The 24,578-nt window shown below is 46.1% G+C and overlaps 1 protein-coding gene across 6 annotated transcripts in view; it reads left to right on the forward strand.

The window, feature by feature from the left end:
- The first annotated feature begins 19,867 nt into the window (after positions 1 to 19,867).
- The window catches only part of BCL11B (BCL11 transcription factor B), a 91,999-nt gene continuing 87,288 nt past the window's right edge, over positions 19,868 to 24,578 (forward strand). For 4 of the 6 annotated variants that reach the window (XM_021549657.3, XM_021549662.3, XM_021549659.3 and 1 more), the window contains exon 1: positions 19,868 to 20,365. In XM_021549657.3, the coding sequence (XP_021405332.1) occupies positions 20,308 to 20,365 (58 nt within the window). In that variant the 5' untranslated portion in view covers positions 19,868 to 20,307. Of the gene's footprint in view, positions 20,366 to 22,752; positions 23,038 to 24,578 lie in introns of those variants that run through there. The other 2 variants (XM_021549660.3, XM_031504916.2) reach the window with 1 other exon arrangement.

The raw sequence follows: 24,578 nt of genomic DNA on the forward strand, positions 1-24,578 counted from the left end.
CCCCAAGCAAGCGTGGCATGTCCCCAGACACACCACTCCTGTTGTCCTCATGAGCAAAGCTTTCTCACAAAGGCTGTCCATCACTGAAAGAGTTAAGAACATCTTGTCAAGGATATGCAGTTATCTGGAACTTCTGTTTATACAGAAAGGCAATAAAACATTCAGCGCCTTAGACCAGTGTAAGAAGGGTCAATACAAGCTCCAGCAGTTGTATATAAATTAACCTTTTAAGTATGGCCTAATCCATAATGATTCATTGACAGGAATTATTCCAGGAGGCTGAGCTGCAACAAATTGTAGCAGTTGTAGCTGACTACAGTATCTCACAGCTGCTGGGCTGCCTCTTAAGATGAGGTATCTAAGAGAACATTTTAAAAGGCTCTGACAATGTATTTCCACAATACTTGTTAGAACTAGGACGTCTCCAATGATCTTATGTTCCTAAAGTGGAACAAAAGTATGAGGAATCTGAATATATACATGAAGGATGTTTTGAAAGATTTTTGCTTTTGCTCTAGCGCTGACAGAATATGAAAAGGATGCTTCACTCCTACACGCTGGAGTGGTCACCCAAGAGAGCTCATTTCTTCTCCTCAGTAGGATTTAGCCAGGATAGTGCACTGTGTGTATGAGCTGAGAAGCCTGCAGCGTCTTTGCAATTGTCAGAATTAAAAGTGAAGGAAGACAAAACAACCTCTCCCCTCCCACCCTCTGTCAAACATGCCTAATGAACAGCTCTACATGCACTGTATCAGAAACCCCAAACGTTGACGGCGATGCGAGGCACTAATTTGTTAGTTATCATATCTGACAAATTGTCATCATGGTTCCACTCCTTCAGAGGGTGTTGTGCGTGTGACCCGGGGAAGGGCTCTCAGGCTCGAGCTAATGGGTGTGCGACTTGGAACAGGAGATGATGTGCCAAGATGGGAACCACAGAGTGGGCTGCCAAAAAAGAACAGTATAATTATCTGTGCATAATTCACGGCCGGAGAATAAGCTTTCCTCCAAAGTTGTCTGCAGCAGAGCTGTACCAGATTCATGGCTTTTTCAGTGAGTATTCACAAAGTAGTGACAATCTGTGCAGAAATGTTCACTTCTCCAAACTTTTTTTTTTTTTAATTGGACTAAAATAGACATTTCCATAGCACTCTTTGCTCTCAGGACTGGTCTGTTAAGATAAGTGATGACTCACAGATGTATATTCTTATTTTCTTGGATAGTTATCTCTCCCCTCACCCCACCTAATCCCTTCACCAATGGGCTTTGAAGGAAAAAAAACACTTAAAGCAAAGGCATTATAAATATGAACTATTACAAGAATATTAGCTCATTGAATCTTCAGAGTTGCTGCTGTACTGTGAGAACAGTGGCCCTAGTTGTCAGATTCTCAGGACAAATAGTTGGACAACATGAGCCAAAGGAAAATTTTCTTTAGTTTTTAGCACTTTTAGGCAAGATGGCTTGCCAGTTCAGGTTCTGTTCAGCAGATGGCAAGATTTGAATGCATTGGTAAGAGTGTACATTTATAGCCCACTGCTCTTTCAGTTATTATTGGACTGGATAAGGGTTATTTGGTTTCTTTTACCCTAATCAGAGCAACCACCTCTTCATCCATATCATAGAAAATGGATATTTTTTCTCAGCAATAAGTAAAAACTTGTTTTACAATGTGTGTTCATTTTCTAGAAGGAGATTCAGCTTCCCAAAGAGAAAGCTTGGGAAATTCCTTAGCTAGTAAGTCTGTCTGGAGGAGATCAGGGTGAAGGACTTTCAGTCCTATAAAGTGAATTTTGAATGGGAGGGAGAAGGTTCTTAGAGAAAGGCAAAGGAGATGGAAAATGTTCCTGTAATTGCTGGCAAGGAAGATGCAGATTTTGCTTGGGCACATTTCTCTTTGAAAGCTGATCCTGTTTTGTAAGGGCAGACAAGGAAGAGTTGCCAGATTCGTAGGACAACGAAGTTTGGAAAGCACTGGCAAAATATGTGGAATTGGATTAAATTTGACAAAATGTCATATTGCTTTAAGGCTCCTCAGGGTGTCCTGAAACAGTTTTGCTCCACGTAGCGCAGATTTCCTGTAAAAGCTTTGGCACCACCAGCTCCATCCTGAGCTGCTCAAAAATGTTGCTGTGGCCCTGCTGAAGCTGCAGGGATTCCATCTCTCAGGAATTTCCCCAAAGAGTAGGTGCTGATCTCCCCCTGGTCTACGTGCAGGAAACACCTCAAGGAAAGTTCTGGGGTTGCAGAGAACTTGTGGTCACGTGTATAGGAGCTGTGCCATCCAGGGGGGCTTGGGAAAAGCTGGCTGGGTCCAGCTGGAGGCCAAGGGGGACAATCCTAAGTGGACACAAAAGTTTGAATTTGGAAGCAACATAGAAACACAAATGTGCTTTCCAGGCCCCAGCTACCTGTCTCTGAGGCTGGTTGTGTGGGATGATGCTTGTGAACTTTTGCTGCAGCCTACCCTGTGTCACTGCTTTGTCTTCATTTACTTTGATAATTTGATAATCACAAAATGAAAAGTCAGGACAGGAGAAAGATGTCCTGGTGCTGACAGACTGCTTCAGTCACAGGGATAGTTTGTAATTTTAAGCACATGCTTAATTGCTTTGCTGGATCAGGGTCCAATTTTCTTGGTAGATACTGCAAGACTTTCTGGGAATACTCTTGGAAGGAAGAAACAAAAACATTTCCTCTATAAATGTTTGTGGAAAATGAATAAAAATGTGTGAGTATGCAATGAAAATGAATTCCCACTTCTTTATAGAGAAACCCAATGCAGGAATGAGGATCTAAGCTTCCATGCACAGTGAGGAATGAGCTCTACAGCCTATTAAGCTGAGTAAACCTTGGGGTACAGACATGTCCTGCAGTTTGCACTCATTTAAGTGTCTTTGTCAGACCAGCTGAGCAGAGGGCAGCAGGCTGGTGCTACCTGGGGGATGTGTCTTTGAAACACCTAAGGAATGGGATGATGCCACACCAAAGTGTCCTCTTCTGATAACCAGATGACTTCAATTTCCAGAGAACTCAACCTGAGAGCTTTCATTGACATTGCTTTCACTAAATTGGAATTAAAAAAAACCCCAAAAAACCCCCCCCAAAAAAAAAAGGTATTGCAAAACCAGGTGTATAAATGTATCCAGTCCCAGCATTGATCTAGCATAAAGGATGGCACTTACAAGGCAGATAATTCAGCTTCTCATTGATCTTGGCAGTACTAGTAGGGGGCAATATTTACATTTGGTTGAATTGCTCTTGGACAAATTTTCTCCACAGTACTAAACATAAAGAAGCTTTCCATTAACACCAGAAAGCAGGGCTTTTCATTCATCTATTTTTTTACCTATTTAAAAAAGTACACATTCTGGTTCTCTATTCTGTTGTTGGTCTTATACTGGGATAGCTGTACTGAGTAAAGGAAAGCAGCAACTACATCAAAGAAGAGAAGATTTGGATCCTGAACATTTATTACAAACACCAAAGTTTTCTCCTTTTCTAAGTACAAAGGAACAAGGAATTATTATCCTTCTCCCAGCAAAACAAAGCAAAATCAATATTCTAACCTGGGTAGTTTCTCTGAGCTTCCTTCTTTCTTAAACAGACTTACTTTGTGTTTTCTTCATTTTGGAGATAGTCTGCTCTTATGATGAAAAAAGGAAGAAAACAAGTGTTTTAAGCCTCTTTTTTTTTTCTTTTTTTTTTTCTTTTTTTTTTTTTTTTTTTTTTTTGGTGAAGTAATTCTTAGCATGCATTTTAGGCTAGGTTATATTGTGCCACGTCTGTTTTGTTCCATCTGTGACAGAGATCAAGGACTGCATTTGTGTGTGTGGGACTGCACAAGTCCTGTCCATTGCATGTAGACAGTCCCACCATGTCTGTCCAGTTGTATCCTGCTGGCTGCTAAAGGTCTGGACACCTTATTGTGCTCAAGAAGAGAGCAAAAAGCAAATGGGTTGCTGTTACTGTATGTCCCATCCCACCTGGCAGCAGCTCAGGGTCCTGCGATGGATGACAGCTGGACAGTTCCAGCCTACCCCTGGGAACAGGACAGGCAGGCAAGAATTGCAGGACAGAAGCATTTATCAGCACCAGGAAGCCAGTGTCTGTGGCATATCTGCATAAACAAAGAAATTGTCTTAATAGAGAGCCACGCCTAGAAGTTCTACAGTCCTCTCCTGGGATCACGTAGCATGTGGCACATGAACCCAGGGAGTCGACCCAGAGCAAGCAAGAAAAAGCAGGTTTATAGAGCACAGGCAGAAAGAGAGCAAACAAGTGATATGAAGGTAGACAAAAAACCCAAACCCTGTATTGTAGCTGGGAAGCCAGAAGCAAGTCTGTATGCAGACCATGAGAGATAAAGATGAGAAAATGAAGGTAAAGATTTTTACTGTCCCACTGGGAATTAAAGGACAAGAAGCAAGTGAGATGCTGTTGCCAGGAATAATGCCTGAAACACTGGAATAGCTGATAAAGGTGTTTGATTAGAATCATGACCCTGCAGACAGACTGAGACTCTGGAGAAATATTGTATCTTTTACCCCACCTCAAGAAGCAGGAGCTGAGATAGACACCTGCCTTACAGAGCTGCAAAATCTATAACTCTGGAGATGCTAAACACTCCCTAAAATGGAACCAAGATCATCTGTAGGACATGAGTCCCTCTTACAGAAATGTATAAAAAGAGGAGATCTAGCCCTAGAGAAACACCTCCAGATATCAAGGGAACAGCTAGCTATCCCAGGGAAAGGTCAAACCAATACAGCAAAGGAAGGCAGCAAGCAGGAGGGAACACTACCAATAACACAGACAGCGGGGGCCAGTGTGGGAATTCTGCAGTGAAACAGCAAGAGAGGCTGGAAGGAAAATGCCTGGCAAGGGCAAAGATGCAAGAGAGGTAAAGAAACAAAACATTTGCTTCAATCCTGCAGCTCCCTAAGGAATTAAACAGCAGAATGCCTTTTTGATACCCACAGCATGGCTTCAGCAGCAGGAGGGACTTTGGGGGTCCACACACCTGACAGGGCATGGCCACCAGACTTCAGGCCCCACATCTGTCCTTACATCAACAGGCAGGCCAGAGCCAGCTGGGTCACGAAGCTGTGATGTCGTTGAAAGAAGAGATAAGCAGCAATTCATTGTAACCTGGAGATATGTGACCACAGCATGGTGATGTACAATAAAACCACCTTGAGGTCAATGGGCAACACAGGTTGTTGATAATAAATCTGTGAAACAAGAGATGTTATTGCTCAGAGTTTATAACAGCTGACATTCAAGATCACCACCCAGGGCAGAGCACGGGGCAGTGCACAGCTTTCCTCCTGTCACAGTACAAACCCTCTGTACCCTCTGCTTGTTCAAGGAGACAGACAGTCTCTGTGGGCCACGTCCAGGACTCAAACAGGACTAAAGGGCATAGCTATGTTCCCTGTGCCATGTCAGAAGAGATAACATCGCCCAGAGAATCTGGCCCAGACACAGTCTGTGTTGTGATCAGAGGCATCCTGACTGCATGCTCCTGCACATCGTGTGTAAAGGGTAAAAGGTAGATAAAATATTTTACTCTGATCTGGTAGTTTTGGGCACTCATTTTTGGACATGCCTGAATGCCTACCCAAGGTACCAGACAGACACGGATCAGGTCCAAAGCTTCTAAGTTCCTGTTTCAGAAAGTGCATTATATACTTAACAATAGATCTTACACTGCTAATTTATATAATCATCAAAAATTATTTCTTCAGTCTGTATTTTTAAGAGCTAGCTAAATTTGTGGTTTGCCTACTGTGCCAAGAATCTGGCATGTGGCCACATGCTTTCACACATCTCCTTGCAGACTATGGGCTTGAAATCTAAAACCACTGGTGCCATCCTACAGCTGAAGTACTTCCATCCACACGAGCTCAAATGCAATCACAGTGGGACCGACTGCCTCTTTGTTTGGCATCAGGATGTATAAATATCCAACACTTTCTATGCAGGTATCTATATATTTCAAAGTAAGTGACATGATAGAATTATCAATAAAAGAAAGATAACTTACACAATAATCATCACTTGCTGACAGATGAAATTTCAGAGGAATCAGCTGTGCCCTTCTTTTAATGAAAATGAGTAACAAAACCTTACCTATGTGAAGCTTGCCTCTCACTATAAAAGTAACTCAGCTGACCTGTGTTAAAGACTGTGTGAGAATTTTTGGGAATAATAAGGGAAGAATAGGCAGAGATATTAAGCTAGACATTGTATCCAGTAGATATAAGACAGCACCAATGACCTAGCTTTAAAATATAGTCTCACTGATCATCTGTATTTTTATTCCAATACATAGTAGGCAAAGCATAAAACATATATTTAAACATGTATTTCTTTTGTAAATATAATTTTTGAAGTACAACTTGAGATAAGACATCTGTGCAACAATTGTAGATGAAAATACAGTTACCTTAATTTTCTTTGAAAAGTTATGCTTCACAATATTGTGCAATGGGAACTGCAGATTTTTTGTGCTGGTAAGGTACAATCAAGACCCAAGAAGACAATCCTGTGCAGAAAGAGCTTAGCACAAATAATTTTCTTGTGTACTAGGGACATCACTGCATTCTGTTCTAAGTAATATTTAAGCTAGAATCTAAGGGAGCAGGGGGAAGATAAATTTGTTAAAATGAATACTGACATTGATAGCTGATGTTACTAAGTGCATCTGCCTCTCATGAGTCCCAGCCTCATGCTCTGGCCAGCAGGATTTTGAAAGGTATATGTGTCTCTGAAAAATGTAATTAATACCTCAGAGGAGCCTTCAAAGCACACAAGTTCCTGGTTGGTATCTGTTTCAATGAAAACAGAATAATACTGGGCATCTCTGGCTTGAAACAGTGGAGATGATAACCAAAGGAGAGGGAGGACAAGGGTAAATACAGTGAAACCAACAGGATGGGAGACAGCAGTGCTAAGGAGATGAGGGCTCTGCAGAGATGTGGCAATTCCTTTAGCCTGTGGCAGGAATATCTCTCACTGATTAGAGCTAATTAGGGAGGACGAGGTTGAGCCTTTTTATCCTCCTCAGTAAACCTGCCTCTGATGCAGACTGGTAATAGCACAGCTCTGGTTCTGCAATGGATTTTGAATGCCTTTCCTTCACTGGTCCATTTAAATAAATACAACAAGCTCTGTAGGTTTCATATGCACAATAAATCTATTTTGGTTCCTGATGACTGATTTCTTTGGCTCTGCAAGTGAGGTGAGAACACCAGCTTTGTTTCTTTTTAGCACTCTAAAGGAAGTCTTGTGTAATTTTGTGAGAGCTGAGAAAGGCTTAGAAAAGAGGTAAGGAGGTGATTTGGATTCTGAATTCTGCAACTTTTATTGAAGCACCACAACTGATTTTTTGATGACAAAGTTCAGGAATTTTGTGACCAGAAATTGGGAATGACTAGTACTGGGAAAAGGATTCAGTTCTCTGTCCTAGCACAGATCAGGGTTGGAAGATGAAAGTGGACAAATTCAGGTTGGCAATAAGATGCATTAGTTTCTAACAAGGGCAGCAATACCTCATTGAAACAATTCACTTCTGGTGGTTTTGGACTTATCCTTAAATCAAGATGGGGTGACTTTTTACATTTCAGATGGGAGCTTTGGTTTTGGTTGCTGGAAAGCCTGGGTGAGGTTCTGGTCCCTGCATTATGCACGTGGCCTTTAGCCTTCAAACCAACTAATCCAGGCACTGCAGAGCAATGGACAGGTTTGAATTGCACATGTCCCAGAGACATGCAATTTGAATACTAAATGTCCCAAATGGCCACCAAATAAGCCTCTTGGGGAATCCAAACATATCAACATATTCATCATGAAAATTAAGACCCAGGCACACAGGAATATGCCTGTGATGTGTGACTACATTCAAGAAGTAGTCGGCAGCACACAAGTGCATGTACTCTGTATCAGGGAGCAGCAGACATTTTGCACAGCACCAGGCAGTGCAAGTGGCCAGGGAAGCCAAAACAAGGTCAATGCCAGGCTGGGCCAGGCCAGCCTTGGGCCTCCCACCTGGTTTCCTGCACTGAACCTCAAACACTGACCTCTCAAAAGTGGGAAAAGTATGCCTGAAGCTTTACCTCTCACACAACCCATAAGGCTTTTGCTGTGCTTGGAATTGCTGTGCCCCAGAAGATGAGATTTTGGTCAACCAGAGATCCCTAACTCTGCAGATTTATGCCTTGGTGGGTGCTGGCCAGCTGGGAATAATTTCAGGGTTCATGCTCTCAAAAGCAGATGAAGCCCAAGCTGTTACAGAAGAGCAAGACAGTAACCACAGGCACTTTGGATTCATGAGATAAGACTGAGCACTCTTCATGTGACTGAAGAGGCATTTGCTAGTTTAGTTCCTTTTATTGTATTTAGCAAAGTGTCCTTTATTATTTTTTTTTTTTTTTCCCTGTGGAATGCTAAGCTTTTGGTTGGCACAGTTTGGAGCTTTGGCACACTTCATTTTTTTTTTCTCTTCCCCACAGCAGTCAGGAAAAGCTCTTTTTTTTTTTTTTGCCATGAACTTTTTTCACAAAAAAAAAGAAAAAATCAATCCAAATCTTAATAAAATCTGAAGGTGGCAGCAATGAAACTGTAGCAAGGCTGTGACTACAACTTCTAGGGCAAGTCCACATCACACAATGAAGAGATCCCCAGCCCTCTGCTATGCTGAGCTTGTAAGGTCTCATGTCTCAGCAGTTTGGGTCAGGAAGGGTGTGTGGCTGAGCTGGCAAACCCTGCATCTCTAGTAGGACTGTCCAGCCTCGAGATGGGAAGAGCAGTGCTTGCCTGCCATGGCTGCCCACAGGCACAAGCTGCCCATGCACAGCCCACAGACGTGCCCAACCTTCCTCAGTGTGTTTGAAAGGCCTTCTGCAAACACCAGAAGGCTTTGTATACAGGCATTAGAGTATCTGCAGAGTTTGTCTGTAGAAAGCTGATGTACACAGAGTCTCTTAGGTCCAATGGTTTTGCTGTGTTCATATTGTATATCCTTATAATTTCATCAGAATGTGTTATGCTGAAGCTGTAAATTGATTTGCTTGGGTTGGTCACCTCAGAACAATCTCCAGTCTGCAGCAACAAATATTCTGTACTTTGGTTCAGAGATAAGGCTTGGTTTGTCAGTGGTAAAAGTATTGCCTGTATCTACGGTCCAGAGCACCCCAGAGCACCTCATCTCCCCTTCTGCCAGTCCCATGGCTCCTCCTCTGACTTCCCCTGCAGTCAAAGGGAAGTCTGGAAAAGTTTGGGGACGCCCACCACCATTAAGAGCTGCCTGAGCTACAGGGCTCTGACAGGGAACGATTAAGCAACATCTGTGTGGCCATGAATGACCAGCTCAGTGTTAACCACAGTGAAACCAATCCTGAAAAGTCAGTCTGTGAGCTTTCATCCTGAAAAAGTCACAGAACAGTTTAATATCCCAGTCAGCTGTTGCAAAGGACAGGGGATAGCAGGTCTGAGTGCGTCTTGGAGGCTCTTTAGAGATGGTGGATTGCCTGAAGTATTGCAGGTGTGGCAGCTTCAGCCACCTTGGTGGGGGCTTTGAGATCTGCCAGCTGCCTGCCACTTGTGCCCTCCAGTGCAGCGGGTCCAGAAGGTGCCCGAGTGTCCTGGCTGGGTGTTCGTGCCCGACTCTCCCCGGGCAGCTGTGTGATGCTGGGTGGGGCTGGAGGCTGAGGGGGTGAGCAGATCTTCCTGGAGGGCACACTGGGGGATGATTAGGCAAGGACTGGCAGTGTGCTCCTGCTGCTGCTTCTGCTCCTGTGCGGTGCTTCATGGAGGGGATGCAGAGGCGTAGCAGGCAAGCAGCAGGAGAGTAGGATGCCACATGGCGAGGAGGAGGAAAAGAAAGAGGTGGAGGAGTAGGCAGAAGGGAGATTCAGTTTAACATGGCATGCCAGGCCTCCACTGCTGCTTCCCTCCCTCAGGCCTGCTCATCATGAATTTAATTTGCGCATGGGGTGAGGGGGATTTTGTTGGCATAGTTTTATTCTTATTCGATGTGCTCCTTTGCATGGCAAACGCTGGTAGTGTGCTCATCACTGTGCATACAGGCAAACATGGCCTTGGGTGTACTTTAATCTAAGGGCCTGGTTCTGCAAACACATGAATAATCTGCAAAGCAAGAGGACTTACTAATATGCCTAAAATGACACCTGCTTTTATCTTCATCTCTTTTCTTTCCCCCACCAGTATACTTCTGTTTCTGGATAGCTAGTTTGAGCTCAGTGTCTCAACTAAAATTTTAATACAGAAAAAACAGTGATTTTTTTTTTCCCTTTTATAATCTCAATTTAGAGGCTGATCTCATCTAGATATATTCAGTAAATAAAATCCACTCATGCCCTGTCCCAGCTAAGATTCAATATATAATACCTTGTCTTTCAGGAAGGGCTAAGGAGGGGTCATGCTTCAAATGGCAGTTGATATGCAAGGGCATTGCCATTTGGAAAGATTTGTCTTAACCTGATTCAGAAGAATTTAGATATGTACTTCAGTATGTGATTATTTGCTTTGCTTATAAACATTAATATGTTCTCTTAAAAATTATTCCTTGGGAAAGTATCTATTGAATTCTTGAGCAATTTATTGGAAGGCACTGCAGTAATTTGTAATTCTGCAGGGGGATCAGAAAATTCACAAAAGACAGAATGAGCATATGTATATATATATACATACACACACACACACACACACATATATATATATACATATATATATGTTTAAAAAATAGATTTCAAAAAATTCCTGGGCTTTGGTGTGGAGGCTCTGAGCAGCAGCAGAGCTCCCTCTTCTCAGTAGCTGAACATCATTACACAAAGATACAGAGACACGGGAGCCACTATTCAAATGCAGCCCCTCAACTTTGTGACCACAAGTGGGTTCTATTTTGGTCCTTGCTTTTGAGGCTGCTTTTGATGAAGGGATCAGAGTTTTTTAGCTCCCTGCCACTACATGTTGCTGTTGACCTCTACCTGCTTCTAGCTTTTAGAACTTTGTTTCCATTTCCATTTCTTTAGTGTGAAGGTTGGGGATGGGATCTGTATTTTTAAAACCTTGGTGCCAACTGCTGTGTGCTGTTGCACTGTGACTGACTTTTGCATCCTTTACATTTCCTCTTGTGTTGCAGATCTAAGTTGTCCAAAGTATCTGCTGGAGTATGGCCTCTGGACCCACATCTCCCGGTGACCTGGGACATAAAGTGCTGTATGACAAATCCTGACTTGATCAAATTGGCAATAGAGTTTCAAGAATTATTTAGGTACCTAATAACCATTGGTTTCAGTATCAGGCAAGCCCCAAATTGAGAATTTGTGCATTGTTTTTCTGTGGCTTGATGTGTCCCTTCAAAATCAGAGTATTTTCTAAACTTTTCTAACCTTTTCCCTTCTTCCCCTCTGAGCAGACGGTAGTTTTGGTTACCCAGCATTGCTCTTGTAACTCCAGACAACATCTCCAGTGGGCTGCCATAAATTTTCAGTCCTCTTGCATTCCATTTTATCTTCAGGCAGGGTTACAGCACAGACCATGGAGCAGTCACCCAGCAAATTCAAGCGTGTGCAGGTGCAAACCTTGTATACCATCTCTGTGTGACATTGGGGGAATTTACTCAAGCTGACCCTTGTCTTGTACAGCTCATGAGTAATTTTCATATTGCTGTTGTTTAATAGAGAGGTAGAGGTGCTGTTGGGAGGTGGGTTTTAGCTGTTAAGAGAACCATTTTTCAGCCTGGTAATCTTGCATTTTTGCTTCAGTCCTGCAGCTAGGCTGGGTGACCTTTCAAGGTTATAGGAGTATCTTTTATACCTCCTTTTTCCTATTACTAGGACAAGCATTTCAATCATTACACACCTTTGTAAATACCTGGAGATGCATGAGAGACATAAATGCAAAAGCAACATTAGTGGTATTGCATTATTATTTTCCCCAAACAATTCACTGTTTTCTACAAATCAGAGCATGTGATTTCTTGTTTATTGTGTAATAATAGCCCTGTGTTGCGATGGTAAGTAGGACACAGATACAACTTTTCAGCGATGTACAGTACTCTTTCTTATCTTTAATTAAATGCTATTCCCTTGTATCGGAACACATTCTGTGATTACACATGTTTACAGTCTCTAAGTAACTTACCATCAAATACACTAATGAAAATCAGTGCCCCAAAGCAACTTGTGCCTTTTGTCCTGTACCATCCCACACCTCTCTAATATTTTTTTATTTTATTGGTACTTCCATTTTCCATTTTAAAAATTAAGGGGTTGAATTAAGCACTTTTTTATGAATTTCCTCCAACCATCTCTGTTTTTGATCTAGGGACGTGTATCTATCTAGCTCTCTGCCCTTCCCCAGCACAGTAACCCCTGGGGATACCATAGAGCATAGAGATGATACAATTTAATAAAGTCACAATAAAACATCCAAGGCCTTTCATACTTTTTCACTTTCTTTAACTCAATTTATTTTTCATTTCATGGACAGAGATTTAGTCCTGGTATTAGTTTATGATTTTGCTGAAAGAATTACCGAACACATACAAAAAGGAAATATTATTTTTATTATTTATTTTGTGCCATGTATACCATAGGAAAAAAAAAGAGTTGAAATCACTTCAGTACCGCTGTGTTTTTCATTACAAAGTTATTACATATAGAAATTACTCCAAATTATCTGAAATGAATGGAAATTATGAGGTTTAAATTCCCCAGGTTACTGCAAGCACAGCACTGGAAATTTATTTTGTCATCTTGCTGAACATAATTGCTACAACAAAATTTCTTCCATTTTACAACCACAGCATAACTTATTTATACCAGTGTTGTTGTAATTTTACATCAATAAGTTGCATGGGAAGGAGTACACAGGTGGTAATTGAAAACAGTAATTTGTAGTGGGGTCCAGGTGGAACAGTTGGCTCAGAGAAGATTTCAGTTGCTGCTCTGTACATGCTCCGCTTCTCAGTGGCCTTTGGCTAGGGTGCTACCAAACCTGTGGCCCACCCAGCACTGAGGTGGCCTGATCATCCAAAATTACCTTTCAGAGCAGCAGTGGAGGTGAGGGAAAGAGCTGGTCTGTCCTTGTAGCACTGACTGCAGCTCACGCTCAGAAGCAAGGTGCATGGGGAGAAGGTGAAATCACAACTGGGAGAGTGGGAAGCAAGATCCTGGAGTCAGCAGCAGCATCCTTGAAGGAACTGAGCCAGAAGGGAGCACAGTCCAGGGCTGGAGCACACGTGTGTGTGCACATGTGTGTTCTCAGTGTGCTATGGCCAACGCCAGCTGCTGTCCCTGGCTTTCCTGCTCAACTGTCCTCAGCAAGTGTGGCAAGACATTGTCATTTGTTTGTCAAAGGGAATACTGTTACTTGATCATTTTCAATTAAGATGTGAGTAGTTGCCTGAGACACGAGCAATGACGCTAACATTCATATTTTGCTCCACTCTTTATGAACAGGAATGTGTAATTTGGGTGCAATATACAAGCACTCCCCGGCCAGGCATCCACATTTCTGCGATCCGTAATTGTCAACAGGAATAATGAAACTGCAGAGGCTGATAGTGAACCTAGAAACTGATGAATTTCCCTGTTTGAATTCCATTGCACAAGTTAAAATAGTAAAAATAATAATAACAACGATTCTGATTTGTTTCTATGGATATACCCTATTTAAATAAAATAAGGTAGGATGAAGGTAGAGGAAAAAAGAACAAGAATGAATGGGTTGTTGCTCTCTTCTGATGTTCAGATTCAGATTTTCATGATTCACAAGAGACAGGCTGAAATATTTCTGTCATTAGTTCAAGCTGAAGATTTCATTGCAACATTCAGAGCTTAGAGGCCTTTGTTATTTTAAACAATCTAAAGATTTCAAATCCTCTTAAAATGATCTGAGAAGGGAAAGAGAAGAAATTGGCTGAAACTTGCACTTAAAGACAGAGGAGAGCTGTACCAAATGTCAGCTTGTGTGAGTTCTGAGGAATACCTGTGGAAGGAAGAGGGGTTCTTTGTCCCCACCACATGCCAGCCAGCTTGCACATGGATCTCTGAGCAAGACTATCTTATACATTTGCATAATGGACCAAGTTTTAAAAGTACTTTCCAGACAAAAATAGCCCTCAAGTTCTATTGTTTTCAGGGGGTTTTCAGGGATTTTTTTTTTGGATGAATTTAGTGCTGCTTCACAAAACTCAGCTTACTGCACCAAGCAATGATGGCATTTGTTTTCCAAAGGCAAAAACAATCCTTGGATTGAAGTAGTTAGAAGAGATGTGCCAGTTTTTTTTTTTAAAGCCTCCCCAGCAACAGCGGGTTTTGCCCATCTTCCTTCAAATATTTTTTTGTCCTAAAGCGGGTGCTGTGTGGATGTACAAATGGCATTCATAGTGGGATGGAGTACTTATAGCAGATGGAATGCTTGACTCCTTTTCATGTTGGATGCCTGTAAAGCATGTTCCCCTCTATCTTTGCCTGTCAGCATGTGCACACAGGTGAAGGGAGTCCTTCGCAGGAGGAGAGAAGGTGCTGGACAGAATTGTTATCGTTTAGAAGGACCCTCAAGTTACAAATGTGGAGGCAGGTTTGTCTCTCCCTGCAGTCCCTAGGGTCCTGCAAATTATTTCAATGGGAACACAACTGAATATCTACTGTCAGAAAGTCTGAAGCTTAAAAGAAGGAGAAGATGGAAGGAGGAGAACATCTTGCATTTTATGTGATTTTTAAAAAGCCTCAAAATTAAAGCAGTGTTTTTCTTCTGTTCTGGCTTGCTGGTTCCATGAGGTTTTTTGGGTTTTGTTTTTGTTTTGTTGGTTTTTTTTTTTTTCCCTTTTAATAAGTGGCATTGTTTTGCTTTTGTTTATTTTTATTCAAAATAAGTGCAGGGGAAAACTCAGCCCCAGCATTTGGACTGTTATCTAGTACATTTGACACTTGGAAAGAGTTAGAAAAATGAGGGACTCTGTGTGAATTAAAAAAAAAAAAACACCAAAAAACCCAGCAAAAGAACTCACCGGTCACTGACTGAGGAAAAGGACCCCAAGGTTTAGAATGTAAATGTTGAGAAAAATCTCATTTTCTAAATTCACTTCTATAAACATCAGCAAGTCACAACTACCAAAAATAAGAGGACACCAAATGTCTTGAAAACACAGCAAAGTCTTCATCCCTTTTGCTTCAGTCCAAAAAGTCTTGGGAATGGGGCAGAGTATAATACATTATCCTTTTAAGCCTTAATTTCATTGCACTCTCAAATACACTGGTGTCATAGAAAAGAAAATCAAGTGAATAAATGTTGCAATTTATATATATTTGAATAGATAACAAGAACAATTTTACTGTTTGCCATAAATGAAAACCCCACCAAATCATTCCTCTAATTGAGGTTCTGAAGCTCTGTTTATGGCTGCAAAGTGATTTGATAAAAAAAATTACACATTTTGAGTTATTATATCACCCAGAAATTTGATGCCACTTAACTATGTAATTTTCAGAAATGATATAAAACCACTGCAGAAAAATATCCAGGGAAGCCCAAAAGACCTCTTTTTATCTGTTTTTATGAGTCTAAAATGAGAACTCACAGAGATCCTTGCTCTGTATGTGAAGGCTGAACTGCCACCTCGGGAGCTTTATTAATATGTATGTAAATATGATCTGGTTAGATCCTGTGTTTCTGTGCCGTTTCACAAGGTGGAGTGGCTAACTAAGCCGAACAGATCAACGCCCTGTGTTTGTTTTCTTTTATTTTTTTCCTTCTCAAGCAGTAACATTTAAAGATTCAAAGAGAATGAGGACAGCAGTTTAATTTATGCAAGATTGTCTCAAACTTCCTTCCTTCCTTCCTTCCTTCCTTCCTTCCTTCCTTCCTTCCTTCCTTCCTTCCTTCCTTCCTTCCTTCCTTCCTTCCTTCCTTCCTTCCTTCCTTCCTTCCTTCCTTCCTTCCTTCCTTCCTTCCTTCCTTCCTTCCTTCCTTCCTTCCTCCCTCCCTCCCTCCCTTCCTCCCTCCCTCCCTCCCTCTCTCCCTCCCTCTCTCCCAACTTCCACACATATATCAAAAACAATTTGCTTCTAACTTAGCATAAGCTTTCACATTGGAGACTGAGCAGAAACCAAAATGACATCACACAGAATCTGCAACTACCATTTTTCTTCCACTGAAAAGTTGTTTGGCCAAATGGGGAGAAAGTGGAAATGCATTCGGAATATCTCCACGTGGCACATCAAGACTATTCTCCATAAGGATCTTTGGACTTCCTCTTTACAACTGATGCTGATGTTATTTATGCATCTATATCTGTGCCAAATTTTAGCTAACAACATTGCACAATTAAAAAAAAAAAAAAAGAAAAGAAAAAAAAAAGAAAAAGAAACCTAGAAGATAAGCCTCTGGGCTGAGAGTTTTCAACTCGGCATGCCTTGCTGTATATAGGATAAAATGGAATATTTGACATCAGATGAGCTTATTCTTCCCTATAAGGATGGTGTTTCTCTATGAGAACTCCTCAAATCCCTTACATATTATGAAAACAGAAAATATTATTATCTTAATACAAGATATTTAGTGCAAGAGAGTGCTTTCTCTCCTCTAATTTAAAACAAGTGACCATAGTACTTTTAAAGCTAGCAAAAAGCTTGTTTTCTTCTTGCAGGTGATGCTCCCATTTTGCTTGGCCATTTATTCTTTCTTTTAGACATATTTTTGTGGGGGGGCTGGGTGTTTTTTTGTTGTCGTGGGGAGCTGCCGTCCAAGTCTGCGGGCCGGTGGCGGAGGCCGGGGCTCGGCCTCATCGCAGGGCAGAGGAGGCTGCGGGGGCTCAGCCCCTGGCGCCGGCGGCGAGCGCCCAGCGCGGCCGCGCATCTCGGGACAAAGCGGGGCGATGCCGGGGCCGCCGCGCCCGGGCAGCCCCCGGGGACACTGGGCCCCTCAAGGGGCTGCTGCGGCGGGTGGGGAAGAGAGAGAAGCGCGGGGCCAGCTGCAGATGGAGGCAGGTCGAGGGATAGGTCAAGGTTAGAAAGAGCCTGCTATTGATCTGGCTTTGAACGCGAGACAGGGAGAGCAGAGAGACTAAAGGGGGAGCTGTGAGACAAGACATTAACAGCTTTCAGCGCTAATGATCACAAGTGCCAGACAGGGGAGGAAAGAGAAGACTGAGAAATCACTTTGGAATTTTTTTTTTTTTCCTCTATTGGGATGTATTTTCGGAGGAGGAGGAGGAGGCAGGCTGGGGGTCAACTCCTGAAGCCTTGCCCGCAGCCGGAGGGACGGGAGGAGACTTGCGGCGGCCCCGCTGCCCCGGGCAGCCGGGGAGTCCGCCTGGTCAATCATTGCCGGCCCTTATCTCCTGCTCTCGGTGCCCACTGGAAGACACTGGTTAATCAACAGATGATGCCCAGTAACTTCCCGATAAGCTGCGCTCCCAAGGGGTGCAGCTTCCTGCCGCTCGCCGAAGAGCGGCGGCGGCCGGCGGCCGGACTTTGCACCCCACGCGGGCCCCGCGGCCGCGGCCCCGCGGCGTGGCCGGGGGACGGGCGGCGCTGAGCGCAGCAGCGCAGCCACACAAAGCCTCTCGGCCTCGCCAGCCGCCAGCAGAGCGCCATCAAAGCGGGGACAGCCGTGCGGGCAGCTCCATCCCGGCCGATCGGCCCGGGCCCCTTCCCGCGGGGGCGGAGGTCAGCGAGGGGAGGCTCTTCTCCCCTCCAGGTCCCCTGCGATGGTGCCACATCCTTTACCCCGACTCGGACACGACTGCCCCGCAGGGCAGGAGTGGGGGCTCCCTCTCGGGGGCCCGGGGCCGTGGACCTGTCTCTCCCCGCTCGGTGGCGGGGCCCCTGCCATCACCACGGTCATTTTCCTTTGCAGGACACCGCAGAACAAACCAAGCACACAGGGCGATCAATCGCAGCAGTTTAAGCGCATTTAATGGTCTTAGACGTGTTTGTGGAGCGCTGGTAGAGGCGGAGGCCCGGGCGCGGAGGGCAGTGCCAGGCTGGCCCGGTGCCCAGCGGCCGGGGCCGGGGTGCCCGCCGCCCTCGGCACTCGCCGGGCCGGCTGCGGGGTCTGGCAGCGCCGGAACGCGAGCTGTGAGCGGGCGGGCGGGCGTGGGGAGGGAGAGGCAGATTTGCTGGAGGAGGCGAGAGCGATGCTGTTTAGCCAAATTCTTCTCAAAGCTGATTAAGGGCACCGAGATGAATTCTGGTCCCCTCAAGACACTCATGCGATTTAATACGAGAAACACTCATTTAACGTGGAAAGTAAATGACACGAGTGCGGCGCGGGTCTCCAAGTGGGCTCCGGGTACAGGCTGGTTCTTTGGTTTTCTGCTCCATCTGCCTCCGAGCCCTCAGGCCTCCCCTCTACCCCGTTCCTCTCGCCCTGGCCAGACCTGGTGCTGAAAAGCTATTTGCACCGAACTGTTTACTTATCGGGGGAGGAGGGAGAGAGAAAACAATTTCTGGAGATGGACCGGGAGAACGGAGGTAGAGGGGAAAAAGTTGGCTTCCAAGAATCTTCCAAGTTAGAAATGCACGCAGTTGTGGGCATTTACCTGCGTGTGAAATAGGAGGACAAGTGCACTGGGATGCAGCTTCTGGGAGCTCGGCGTCTCTCCGTTCGTGGCTGAGACTTAATTTCTCCAAGGAAAAATAGTCTCTGCCAGGATTTTAAGGGAAGGGGGGTTGGGGGGTGGGAGAAGGTCGGAGCGTGTGTGCGTGTGCGGATCGAGTGTGCGCGCGTGTCCCGCTACCATCGCACTTCGGGTAGGGAGAGAGGAGGGGGAAAAATCCCTTTCCCCAGCCCACACAGATATTTGTGTTGTTGTAAAACTGTTTGAAAGAAATGCAGGGGGAACGCGCTCGCCGCCGAGGAGCTGCGGCGGTGCCTGGAGGGAAGGAAGAACAGCCTGCGACCCCTGGGGAGCCTCCGCTCCTGGGCAGGGACGGAGGGAGCAGGACCCAGCGCCGAGCCCGGGCGGCGGAGAGCGGCGGCCGCGATGAGCGGCGGCGAGGCGGCGGCACGGGCGGGCAGCGCCGCCGCCGCCCCCCGCGGACCCCGGCACCCTCCCCCGGCCGAGCCGCCCCCGCCGCGGCCGGCGCCGGGCTCAGGAAGTTTGGCCGTGCGTGAGGATGCGGATTTATTCCTTCCCCCCTCTCTTTCCCTGGCCGCCGGCGCTCCGCGCGCTGAAAGCGGCGCTGCACAAAGCCCGGAGCGGCGGCGAGCCCTGCGTGTGCCGTAGTTGGTGTGTGTGCGGTGTGTGTGCGTGTGCGGTGTGTGCGGTGTGTGCGAGTGGCGTTTCTTGTTCTCTTGCAGGGTACAATGTTAAAAAGCCACCGCTAGTCGCCCCCAGTGCTCCTACTCTCTGGGTCTTTTTGTCTCTAGTGCAGATTAAACGTCACGTCCGCACTTGAACTTGAATTTTATCCCATTGTACAGAGGCAGCCCCAGCCATAGAGAGACAGAGCGCTCCCAGAGAACCAGGACTCCGCCATCTTCACATTGCAATATATAATAGTAATAGCCAGCACCAGCCCAGCTGCACTGGGGGCTTCCTTCCTTCCAGTCCCAGTGCCAGGCGAGGGGGGAAGAGTGCAAAGTGGTGCAGGAGCACTGGCAATCCAAAAGCACCAGGGCAAAGCAGTGCCACTTGAACTGGGAAAGAGGAGACACAGTTTCGGCTACCCCTTTTAAAAAAATTCTCTCTGTATATCTACCCAGCAAGGGTCAATCTCTGAGAAACATTTTTTTTTGGCGATTTTTTTTTTTAGTGGGGGCTATCCCAATTCTAGTACTTTTCTTCTTCTTTTTTTTAATACAGTTTTTTAAATTTTTTTTCTTTTTTTTCTTTTTCTTTTTTTTTTTTTTTTTTTTTACCCTCTTGGTGGAAAAGCGAACTTGCCAATTTGCCAAGCACTCTGGAAAGAGGGAAAGAGAAAAGTGTCACTGGCGGTGCACATCCTCCTAAGTTCAAGAAGAGATCTGGAAGTCCAAGTGGCAGAAGCAGTGGAGAAAAGACAGTGTGTGAAAGAGAAAAAGAGCGAGAAAGAGCTTTTCCTGATGATGATGATTTTTAATTGAGAGGGAATCCCAACCAGTGCACCACAGCAGCAACAAAAAGGAGGCGGTTTTTTTTTTTTTCGTTTTTGATTTTTTTGAAAGAAGAACTCGATAAAGAAGAAGAAGAATAAAGAGGGGAAAAAAGGAGGAGGAGGATCGGCCCCCCAGCACATCCCCCCAAACCAGTGCAGCTCTCCAGGCGATGCCAGTGTAAATGCCAGGGCAATGTCCCGTCGCAAGCAGGGAAACCCGCAGCACTTGTCACAAAGAGAGATTATCACACGTAAGTTTGAACTTGGAACCAGAACGAGCCGAAATCGAGAAGCAAAATTAGGGAAGGGGAGGAAGCGGTTGGGGAAGGGGGGGTGTGTGTGTGGGGGAAACTCCAGGAGCAACCAAAGCTGGTAAATGACTTCAGAGAGAGGGAGAGGAGAAGGGAATTAAAGAGGGGAGGGGGGTGTGCGGCGGGGGGGATGGGCTGGGGGTGGAGGGGGGGAGAAGCCCGAAGTTTGCTGTGCGTTTTTGCAGCGGTGCGGAGGTGAGGCGGCCAGGCGGCGTGGAGCGGGGAAGGAGCTGCCGGCGGGCAGAGCGCGGCGTGGGGCGGCGCGGGGCTCTCCCGGGCAGCGGCTGCGTGCGCGGGGGGCGGCGGAGCGGGGCGCGCTGCTCCGCGCCGGGCCGGGCCACCCCGGGCCCCGCCGGGGCTCCGCCGCTCGCCCGCGGCCCCGCTCCTCGCTCCTTGCTCCGGGGGTAACACGGAGCGGTGGGAAAAGTTGGCCGAGAGCCTTGCCTCGGCGTGACAGCCGCGGAGGGTGGGGGAAGGAGGATCAAGGTGGGCAGCAAGGGAGGGAGACGCGGAACGGCCGGGGGGACTTAGCGGGAAGCACATGGAGGCTGTGGGCCGGCGGCGGCGGGGCCGAGCCCCGGCCCCGGAGCGCGGGGCAGGTAGACGGCCAGCTGCGCCCTGCCCGCCCCAGGTGCATCGCCGGCGGGGGAAAAGAACTCTCCGAAGCGCGGGGCAAGGCAGGACCAGCTCGGCTGGGGCTAGAGGCAGGGCAGGGGCTGCCGAGGAGCCGGGTGCGGGCTGGAGTGTCTGTCGGTGGCGGGGGGCGCGAGGAAAGCCGAGGCGGGGACCGGGGATGGAGTGCACGAAATGCGGGTCGGGCAGCGGCACCGGCTCGCCTGCGGGGCAGGAGTGGAGGCAGCACTTTGCTGAAGCTCCCATTGTAAGTGAAAATACACACATATACTCCCTCCCGCCCCCCCTACGCCCTCCCCCCAAAAAAAAAAATAGGGAAGGAAAAAATAGAGGGGGGGGGGGAGGGAAAGAGGCATCCCCCCTCCCCCCAGCATCAGAATCCCCCTCCTCCCCGTTCCCACCCCTAAAGCTCCGGGAGAGGGGCGAGTGCCTGCAGGCAGAGTAGGGGGCAGGTCCCCGAGCGGGCGCCCCACTCCGCTGCTCCGCCGCTCCCGGCCCCCGGGGCCTGTGCAGCGAGGCGGGGGGGAGATGTGGGGGCGCCTCCGGGGGCGTGCGGCCCCCAGCGCTCCCCGCTGCTCCCACGCCTCCGGGGCACGGGGAAGGGGGAGGTCAGGGGGGTCCCCATCTCCCTCCTATAGCATAGGACAAGTTTGGGGGGTGGTAAAAAAAATGCCCGGCACGCCGTGGCCCCGCACCCGACAAGCCCGGTCGGACCCCTGCCCCCCCCCCCGCCCCGCAAAACGAGTCCGCAAGTTGTTGTGCTGCGGGGGGCGGCGGCTCGCACGGAGCCAGCCCGGGGCTGAGCCTGAGCCGCGGCGGATCCGAATATTTATGTTGAGATTTTAAAAAATTTAAATAAATAAATAAAATATTTCCCCGGCTTCTCTCCCCTCCCCTGAAAGCCAAGAATAGGAGCCATCTGCCAGGAGCATTTGGTGCTTGCGAGCTCTTCTCTTTCTTTGTTACCGGTGATAAATTTCTGTTTGTTAGATTTCCTTGGGACTCGAGATATATATGTGTATATAATTTTTCCACCTCCATTGGGATTTTCTTTTCATAGCGGAAGGCTGTTGGGGGACGGTTTGAGTTCCGAAATATGAATTTCTTTCGTCGTTTCTGTATTTATTTTTTTCCATATATATATATATATATATATATATATATATACATATACACACACACACACACACATATATATACATATGCATTTTTATGTGCGTCTTTATTTTTCAAAAAGTACCCCTCACCCCACCTCCAGCCCATCAGCTGGTGGAACCTTGATGAAGATGCATCTGGTATTCATCTTTTTCTGGGGGGGTTGTTTTTAATTCATTGTTATTTTGGAACCAGTTTTGCATCACCATAAAAGGTGGATTCCCCCCTTCCTCAACTGCCTCCTCTTCGTTAATTGCATTTTTGATTTTAACCATCCGGTTTGGAAAATGTCTTATTCTTTTTGTTGGTGCCTTTTTATTTTTCTCCCCTTTCCGTTTTTTAATTTCATTTTTAAAAGAAAAAGCATCAGCAGCCACCTAAATCTCCCAGTGTAATTTCTCCCGCTTATTTTCTGTCTCACTTGCGAGGAGATGTGGGGTGTTGAAAGGGGGTGTGCGGAAAATCTGTTTTGTTGCGCACGTCTGAATTTGTTTCAATGGGTGAAACATTTATTTTCTCGTTGCTGTTGCTGCTGGGGAGGGGGGGGGGACTGGGTGGAGAAGAGAGTCAGGTAGGTTTGTTATTCCAATTTGATCTCCTTTTCCGATCGCTTTGCTTGAAGATAAATAATGAGGCAGGAGAGTATTCAAAGGTGCCGAGGAGCTGCGTGTACAATGGGTTTAGCGGGAAGGCTGGGGGAGGAATGGAGAGCAGAGCTGTACGAGCTTCCCTCCCTCCCCTCTTGTATTTATCTATCTCTCCATCCTGAGGAAGCTGGCGGAGAAATCAGGCTGCATACTGAACAGTGGCAGAAAAAAATGAAGGTATCCAGGGGAGGAGGTGGTGGGAGGCAGGGGGGCGGGGGGGAGCTGCGTCGGGCTGGGGTTGGGGCTGGGGAGCAGGAGCGCAGGCAATGCAGCGCACAGGTCTAACCCTCAGCTGCAGGCGTGCAGGAGAGGGGGTCCCAGTCTCTGCACTCCTTGGGAAGTGTCATTCATGGGGGAAAAGCAGCCAGGCAGTGTCCTCTCTAAAGGGGAGTTTGGAAAGTAGTGGGCAAACAGAATAGGAAACCAAAGCACTTACAACAAAATAGAGTCAATCCCAAGCCAAGACCCCAAAGCCAGGATGAATTGACATTGTTTTCAAAAATCTTGCTTTTATGTTGTGTTTAGCTTGGGCTTTTTTCGCCCTGTCTCCCTTTTTGGCATCTGTAAGGGGAGTTGCATTTCAGGATGGATTGGAGGTCTCTGCCAGGCAAGGAAAGAGATGGGCAGAGAGATGGGGAGAGAGACAGGCAGAGAGAAGGGCTTTCTAACTCTGTTCAGCTGGAGTTTATTTGGTTTCATCCACTTGGTGTTTGGAGAAACGTTTAGATTCTGAGTGTAAGAAAAACAAACTCAAAAAGGAGAGAAAGTGCAATGTAGTTGTGCTCCAGAGTTGCAGCATCTCATTAGCACAGTGGTCTTTAAGACTGAAAAACGGAGTGGCCTGCCTGTGTTTGTCAGGCTCACCCAAGCAGCCTTGTAACCGTGTATGTGCAGGACAAAAGAAAGAGGTGAAACACATGGTGAGAAAAAAGCAACTCTGGACCTTTCTTCACCACTGGTTGACAGAGCAAACTTGGTAGCCAAGCTCATTTAAATGGGTGGACAATGCAAAAGAACTGATTATGTATAGAAGAGGAGGCTGAAGTGTTGAGCTGCTCTGTGCAAAGAAATGTTATTTTGGTTTTGTTCAAATTGCTGATTTTCCAGCTTAAGATCTTCCATTTTTAACTTAAGGAATCTGTTTTAAAGCTAGCCCTGCATTTTGCATTTGAAGGAAATGTGAAAGGAAAGAGCATGTGAAAATCTTGCTGGTAGCAGTTTTGCAGAAGGCGGCAAAACCAGAACATTTCTGTAGAGCAGCAGCAAAGATTGAGAGGGAAAGGCACAGGAAAATCATACAATTCCAGGCAGAGAACCAGGTTTCCCAAGGCAGGTCTTCAGTACCTGGTCAACAGGTTTCCTAGGAAGAGCAATAATTTCCTGTATCACTTTGTTTCGTATGTAGTCATTAAAAATAATAACAAAAACCCCTATGATTTTTTGCATGTCAAAGTTTTGCAAATTGCTCCAAGGAGCTTCTCTTAAAATGCATTTAGATTTAGTGCAATTAACGCACTTTCCCTGCAGAACAAAACCCACACCAATGTAATCAACTCTAATACAAAGAGAATGTAAGCTGTGACTGAAGAATTAGAGAGGAAATTACTATTATTTTAAGGATGGATGACTTTTTCATAATACCTGCATGGCTGTGCACAGAAAAGCACAACCTTTTAAAAGACATTACATGTGTTTACTTTAAATAGGACAGGGGAAAA

This window comes from Lonchura striata, chromosome 6 (genome assembly GCF_046129695.1).
Source record: "Lonchura striata isolate bLonStr1 chromosome 6, bLonStr1.mat, whole genome shotgun sequence".
Taxonomy (NCBI): Eukaryota; Metazoa; Chordata; class Aves; order Passeriformes; family Estrildidae; genus Lonchura; species Lonchura striata.